At 48.7% G+C, this 8,253-nt stretch overlaps 1 protein-coding gene across 1 annotated transcript; it reads left to right on the forward strand.

The window, feature by feature from the left end:
• The first annotated feature begins 1,613 nt into the window (after positions 1 to 1,613).
• LOC123173681 (proline-rich protein 4-like) lies at positions 1,614 to 2,608 on the forward strand. The gene is made up of 2 exons (XM_044589941.1): positions 1,614 to 1,771; positions 1,856 to 2,608. The coding sequence occupies exons 1-2, from the start codon at positions 1,630 to 1,632 to the stop codon at positions 2,347 to 2,349; spliced, it is 636 nt and encodes a 211-aa protein (XP_044445876.1). The 5' UTR covers positions 1,614 to 1,629; the 3' UTR covers positions 2,350 to 2,608.
• The last annotated feature ends 5,645 nt before the right edge of the window (positions 2,609 to 8,253 follow it).

Genomic DNA, 8,253 nt, shown 5'->3' on the forward strand with positions numbered 1-8,253 from the left:
AGGATTATCCTAGAGGTGGACCACAAAAATAAATTAAGGTGGGGCAAAGTCTTAGTAAGAATTGTTTTGATGCGAATCAAAGGAGTCAATATACACGAACAATGCACACTACAAACGAATAACCAAATGCAAACATGATTCTATAGGATTTTTTTTGAAATTGCATGCTATGTTTCCCAACACATTGCCCCTATGAGGACTAAAACCCCAACCTATCTATTAGCTGGAGCCAAGCCATGAGGATTGCCCTCCTTAAAGCCAGTCGTCTGCGAGGTGGAAGAGAGGCGGAGCACTTTTTGTCCTCTGGCCGGCTGATCTGCCAGAGACTCATCCCCCTGGGAAAGGGAATTCGAAGCCATCGTCATCACCAACACTCCGATAATCATTGGGACCAATGCATATTAATCTTGTGAATTTAAATATAGTTCAATATTAATATAGTTCATTGGGACCAACATTCTTGAGGACATGGGAGAAACATTGTTACCATTAATCTTGTGAATTTAAATATAGTTCAATATTTTGATATTAGGTTGTGATGTAATTCTGTAGTGGTGATGTGCGAACATCGACTGCATATCACTTGATCAACATAAGCCTAGAGGAGAGTATTTTTTGATTAGTTTATCTATGGTAGATTGTTGGAGTGACCGAATTACCAAATCCTAAGTTTATGAATTAGTACGAGGGGCTGTTGGAACCCCAAAGTTTATTGTTATGGTTAGATGCTATCTTAATTATTCTCAATGAATCTTGATGAAAGTGAGAACAACACATTACTATAGGTTCCACCGCACAACAAATTATCAAAGCAATGAATGTTAACTCAATAAACAAGATGAAAGTAACTTGATGAAACTACCATGTGTCCTCGAGAGTGATTTGATCCATATAACTAATAGAACTCTTGTTCTTTTTTGCGGGGATATACAACTATCAACTGCAGAACAAAATATGTACGATTGCAACCGGTTTTATTATATTGAAAGATTGAGAAGTTTTGATGTTATCATGCCACCTAGCTCTAGTGCTCAAATGCTTCTAGCTCTGATTGGTTGTAAGATTGCTTTCAAATTAAGCTTCTAAGCAGCCAATCCACGGCGCTAGCTCCAATTCTTGTTGCTTTTGCCATATAAATGCACGGGAGGTGCACCGCACGCAGAAAGGGATCATCAGATAATTAGTTAACAGTACGTACGCTCTGACTACTTTTATGTAGGCTCTAGATGCATGATAAAGGGTACGTACGTACTTACACTGCATGCATCCATGCATGGCCATGTGCGGCTTGCAAAACCTATATGAAGGAGAACGACGTGATCGACCACCGGCCAAAAGTCGATCACCGACCAGTTTAGCAATTTTGATCTCGATCACCAACTGAATAATGACGAGGTGGAACAAATCGATGATCGATGCGTGCAGAATCAATCGAGTTTTCAATTCGCCATCTGAAATTTCGGCGAATTAGCCGGTCTCTCGTTGTCAGGCATCATTGTGCCGGGCTGCCGGCCACCCTTGGACAGCATGCAGCCAGATCATCCATCGAGCTGTGTCGATCTCAATGCGGAGGCCTATATAAACCACACTGCCACTCAGCCGACCCATCATCCATCCATTAACTCAGACATGGCAGTTTCGAGAGCGCTCGTCCTCGGCGTCCTGCTGGCGATCGCCGTCGCCAATGCCGAGGCAGCGTCCGTCGTGGTCGGCCAGGTCAAGTGCGCCGACTGCACCAGGAAGAACTTGAAGGCCGAGGAAGCCTTCAAGGGTAAGCGCTAGCTAGCTACAGTGTAAATGCATGAATGCATGATGGTGCTCTGCTCACTATTGTTCTGCCATGAATGCACAACAGATCTTCAGGTGGCGATCAAGTGCAAGAACGTCCACCGCGACTACGAGAGCAAGGCAGTGGGTGCCCTGGACCGCACCGGCGCCTTCAGCGTGCCCCTGGCCGCCGACCTCCATGGCGCCGACTGCGTCGCGCAGCTCCACAGCGCTGCCTCCAACGCGCCGTGCTCCGGCCAGGAGCCATCCAAGATCGTGCCGGTGTCCGAGGGCACCACCTTCGGCGTCATGGCCGGCGCCAACACTGCCACGCTGTCCGCGGCGTCGCCTGAGTGCGCGTCCATGACCCTGTGCGGGCTGATCAAGAAGCACATCATCGAGCACTTCCACCACAAGAAGCCCGTGCTGCCCAAGCCGGAGCCCAAGCCCCAGCCCCACCCGGACTACGGCCCCGTGCCCAAACCCGAGCCCAAGCCGCAGCCCCAGCCGGACTACCACCCCGTCCCTCCCACGCCCACCTATGGCGGCGGCGGCGGCGGTGGATACCACGGCCACCACTGAGTCTGGTCTGCCACTGTCCGGCTAAGCACCAAAATCTCATCACCGGTTACATGATGAGTGTCAGTGAGTGATCGACGTTACTATTTATCATCAGTTGCTTGCGTAGCCGCGTGGGTATTCTTTGGTGGTCTTCTGCCATTCGCTACCACGTTTTAGTATCTGCACTGCATAGTCGAGAGTTCAGAATAACATTTGTGAGGAACTTGTGTATAAGAAATTACTGTGAATCAAGTAATGTAATCAAGTCCATTTGAGCCAACGCAAAGTTCCTTCCTAGCTCGGCCTCCACGGCCCCTCTTATCTACACCATTCGTTTTGTGTCGCGATTTGTGCAGGAAAGCACCGTCACAAGCATGCACTTGTTTGATGCAGTGTCATTTGCAGGCATTGTCCCATCCGTTGCAGCCAAACAATAATCAAAAGCAAGGTAGGCCTGTATGCTAGTCTCCTCGTGGCTCAGTCTCAGTGGGTGTTCAAAGCTGGTCAAGAATTCACAGGCTCACATGCAACAGTTGCTCTCATGCAGCAGCTTTGCACTGTACATAACACTGTTTACTCTCGTGAACTTTTACCGATGAACATGCAACACATGCAGGCCGAAATGTGATAGGAGAGAGAAGAGAATGGGTACATGAAGCAATCTTTGTCCAACCGGGAGAAAGACAGGGGTTTGCATGGAGAATGTTTTATCTCCACCCATTCGTCCCATGTGCATTGAGTAATAGTGATTTCTTATTCGAGGAAGTGACTTTTAGAATTTTTATTTGACATCTTTAGAGCATCTCCAGCCACGCCGCCAACAGGCCCTCCCAGACTATTTTTTCGCGCCGGCGCCCAAATATCGGCCCAGTCACGCCCCTGGATCCTGTTTTTCGCCGATTTGGGCCGAAATTGGCGCCGGCGTACCCAGACCAAATCCGGCGCGCTGGGGGGCGCCCAGAGGCACCGGGACGAGCGATTTTGGCGCGAACGCACTGCGGCCCCACCGAGTAAGCGACACTCGCCTTGTAGTCCTCACAACGTCTCGGTTTCCCGCGGGGAATCAATGCCAAGGCTGCCGCCGGTCAGCCTTCCATTGATTCCTCACGGGCGGCACGGCGATGCCCCCCCCCCTCCCGCCATGCGTACACACGGCGCCCAGCTATAAAAACAACGCCTCTCCCTCGCCTCTGGCCACACCCGCCCATACCCGCCGCCGAACTCTGCCTCTCCCCCCGCGCGCGGCCGCCGAACTCTGCCTCTCTCCCCGTGCCCACCCGCAATGATGACTGAACGGCTCCCCGGCGATGGGGCGGCGGCCAACTGCTTCGGCCGCCGCTCGCTTCACGAGTGGGAGGCGTACTTGCTCTTCGAGGCCAACACCCCGGTGTTGGGGAACGTGGTAATTTCAAAAAAAATCCTACCATCACGCAAGATCTATCTAGGTGATGCATAGCAGCAAGAGAGGAGAGTGTGTCCACATACCCTCGTAGACCGAAAGCGGAAGCGTTATTTAACGCGGTTGATGTAGTTGAACGTCTTTTGGGGCGACCCTGGGGCCGGCGGCTGGGAACCCGAACGGCCCCAAGCCGATTTTTTCGCTGGGTCGCCCCCAGGTGGTGATTTTTCGAGCCCTCTGGGGGGCCAACGGCTGGATATGCTCTTAGAGAGCACACTTTATCGAAAGACAGAAGAAAAAAAGAAAGAGAGTTGCATGTAAAGTTCACGAGAGAAAGATGCGCTGCATGCAAAAAGAGAGAGGGGTCTGCACTACGTCTCAGTCTGACGGGAGATGGACAAAAAGAACGTCACATCAGATACAGTCCCTACTAGTCCTAGCGGCAGGAGATTAAGATTTGAGAGCTGGCGCCAGTTGCTAATTTTCCATCGATGCACACATCCACATGGAACTGAGCACAGAATGGATGGCTACGATAGCAGGTACCACGAAGGATGAGCTACAAAAAACTGCGCTCCCCTTGAGCCAATGGAATTACTGAAGCCGTTCGAGTTGATGGATGATTGGGTATGACGATGACAATGGTTTTGCCATGCATTCTGTAGTTTTTTGTGACCATCATTAGTTTCAGTCGATTTTCAGATATGTGGACTGAAATTCAGGCTAATGTGCAAATGGATTTTGTGATGGACAACTCATGGCATCCACGTCAAAAAGAGAATGCTAGCCACTGGTCCACGCTTGAGAGCGGACTAATTTGGAAAAGTTTTATCTAGGGCACATCTACATGTGCTTTAGTTATTGCATATCTAAGTGATTCAATCAAACTAGAAAGAAATTGTGAGTGGGTACGAGAGCTATGGCCTGGTCCAGCTCAAGTACACACACGGGTATATCTGGCCCAAACAGGTAAAGACCAAACAACCAGTACCACTTGGACAGAAGGGCGCGGCTGCTACCATATGCAGATAGATCAAGACGTCTACATTGGTGCATCGGCCGTCGTTGTGAGGGGAATTAGCGAAGCAGCTAGCAATTCTGGAAGCGCTAGCCTGCCGAGAGGGCCTAACTTTGGCGGAGGATCTTTTTCTTTCAAAAATTGTAGTTGCTCCTGCTTCTCAAACGGTGGTGAAAAATGACATACAACAAGGAGAAATTGGAGTCTATGGTGCAATTAACAGAGAATTCAGGGACCGAAGGATTCAGTTCCATAAATGTTCTTCAGTTTATAAGCGCACAATTTTAACTTTGAAGCCCATACCCTTGCAAAACACACTGTTGGTTTAGATGTTGGTCGTCATGAATGTTAGGAAAACCCTTATGATCCCGCTGTAGTTCATGTAAACCTTGGCTTGAGCAATTAATAAAGTGTGTATTGCCTAAAATTCCAAATGATAACGTCCACACGTGTGGCATATTTGCACATCGCACACACATCTTGATCCATCTTGATTCTGTTTTGCATGGATCCTAATGGAATCTGAGTGCCACGTAGGCATAGTGTGTTGTGTGGGCGTTAGAGCACTCGCCCACCCGACCCGCTGCGCGCAGTTACCAGTTGCGCCATGTGGGCGAACCAGTTCCCGCCCACACAGGCACCAACCAGCCCACGCGCTTGTGGGTGAACTGCTCTTCGCCCACAGAACGCTCGTACGGTGATAGATGACAACTGCAGTTGCACGTATGCGGCAACTAGGTAAACACATATAACAACTAGGATTTGTTGGTAGATGGCAACTGCAGTTGCGCGTACGTGGCAACCAAGTAAACACACACATGGCAACTATGTGTAACCATACATGGCAACTATAGTTGGGCCACACGTGGCAACTACTTTTTTTACCACATGTGGCAAATAGTTAATCACGCAGGGCAACTATGGTTTGATTGCACGCGGCAACTACGATAAATTTGACATGGCAACTATATTTATCCAAAACAAAGAGAGTTGCCATGCTTTTACAACTACATTTGCCATCCCGGATGGCAACTAAAGCGGCATCCCACAGGTAACTAACGTAGCTGTGCCGGGATGTGTGGCAATTTTTGCTTTGTGCTATACGCACAGGATGGGATGAGTAGTACTTGTTGGGCGTGTGGCACAGAGTAGCTACGTCCACACGTGTGGGCAGTTCTAATATTCGCCCACACATGACCCGTGTGGGCTGCCTCCTGCTTACGCCACACACGGTATGTGGGTAGTTGTTTAGTATGCCACACGGGTGGGCGTTATCAGCGTCCTAAAAAAACTCGGACAGGAGACATCTTAGCTACGGTTTGGCGAGAAGATGTCGTCTGAGAGGTTTTTCTTCCCATTTATGCGGATGGAATATTGAACATTTTTTCTAATTTCTGCCTCTCTGTTTTTTTATTTTGCTTCAGGTCATTTTTCCTGCCGCCAGTTCCGCAGGAATCTCAACACTTGAGCGGCTGTATCATTCGAGTTTCCCGTGTGTGTGAGTACGGGGATTTTTATTGTTGGGCCCTTTTTCATTTTTGGGTCTGTGGGTCGCCCATCTAGGTTTGTTTCGGTGCCCTATTCACTTTTTTGTCACGCTTGATAGCTGAGGAGGGGTCTAGAAAGGGGAGGCCGGAGGGGGCGGATACGGTGGAGGAAGTGGGGTGCCTCATCGGTGAATCAGCGCCAGGGGCTGGTTAGATTCCATGGAGCACGGAGAGGTGCCGACGAGTAGTGTTGGTAGGAGGCACTACTAGAAATACCACTACTAATGGCGCACCTAATATGGCCATTAATGGCGCATCACTGGTGCGCCATTGATAGCACGCCATTAGTAATTTTTACTAATGGCACACCAGCTGGTGCGCCATTAGTATCTGGTATACTAATGGCGCATCACCTGGTGCGCCATTAGTATATGCGAGGGTGCGCCATTAGTATGCCTCCCAGTTGGCATGTATACCCAGGTGCTTTGGCATACTAATGGCGCACCACCTCTGGATGCGCCATTAGTAACCGCAGCATACTAATGGCGCACTACCCAGTGATGCGCCATTAGTATGCACTGTCATACTAATGGCGCACTGTCGTGTGATGCGCCATTAGTATGAATATTAGGTTTTTTTTATTTTTTTATTTTCTGTTTTTTGCACAGGTTACAAAATGTATAATTTGACAAAATATAGACAGCACACATCAACAATAGATTCATCAAATACAATATAAGATTAGTCTTTGAATACAATTCATCATATTAGTCTCCGAATACAATTCATCATATTAGTCTCCGAATTAAAAAGACCGAACAAAGATAGAACATTATATTACAAGTCTCGAGACCGCGAGTAACGAGTTTGTCTTCGCATTACAAGTCGATATCGATCATCTAAACTACCATCACATAGAAGAGAGCTGCGGTCATCACGATGAGCATCATCACGATGAAACTCGTCTTCATCCGGTTCCTCCAACGCTCCCTCCCCTCTCCCGCTAGATAGCGGGCGTATCTAGATTCGGCCTCGGCCCTAGTGGTGTACCCTTTGTAACTGTTACCGCTGAATCGGTGAACCTGTGTCCGACACTCCTCCCAGTCATCGTAGACTCCGGGAACCTTACCCTTGTACACGACATACGTCGGCATCACTATGCACTAGCCAAACGAAACGTTAGTACCAATTCACAGACAATACATAAGCAATATATAATTATGCAACAGAACGATCGGAAGAGAAAAGCAAGACATTAATAGCATTGATTACATCTAAGTTGAACGACTCTCAAAACCAAAGAGACATACTACAAGTTCATTAAAGTTTAATTACAACATGAGCCAATCGATGTTTCAGAACTAGACAACTCGACTCAAGGGACTGGAGCGTGGATGAAGCCGCCGTCTATCGTGGGAGTCATGAAAGAACGGGCGTTGTCATCCTGCATTTGTAGCATTGTGTCGATGTCACTATTGGACGGTTGATTTCTGAGGTAGAACTGCCCCGAGGTACGAAGGACATCTTGATGGATGATTTCCGCAAACTCCGACTAGATGCGAAAGAATTCTTGTCGGAGGTCCGCGTCCTGGATTGACGACACGCTCGCGGCCCAATCTTGGAGTTTACTCGGTAGCAGAAGTTGATGATGGTCCCGTACGATCGCCCGCATGTGATGGATGGCGTAGTAGGCACCCTTCTGACCGCCAGGCGGCTGCTTGACGCAGCAGAACGTCGTATTGTGAGAGAACACGTGCTTGCCGTACTTACGAATAGGCCTGGTGAAGGTGCCTCCAGATTGGGCGTAGCCGGGGAGAACATCATCAAGAACCTTCTTGACATTTGTGTAGTCTACGTTCGACTGACGGTCCGGGTCGAAATACGTGGCCATGGAATATTTGGGGCTTAGGAGGATGAGCGTGCAACGTGTGTCACTGCAGAAAACACGGAATGTTAAAAGAAAAACGATCGAAAAGTAAGAATTCATATGTTACGGGCCGGTTGAGGGGAGGACTTACTCG

This window comes from Triticum aestivum, unplaced genomic scaffold (assembly GCF_018294505.1).
Source record: "Triticum aestivum cultivar Chinese Spring unplaced genomic scaffold, IWGSC CS RefSeq v2.1 scaffold133450, whole genome shotgun sequence".
NCBI classification, from domain to species: Eukaryota; Viridiplantae; Streptophyta; class Magnoliopsida; order Poales; family Poaceae; genus Triticum; species Triticum aestivum.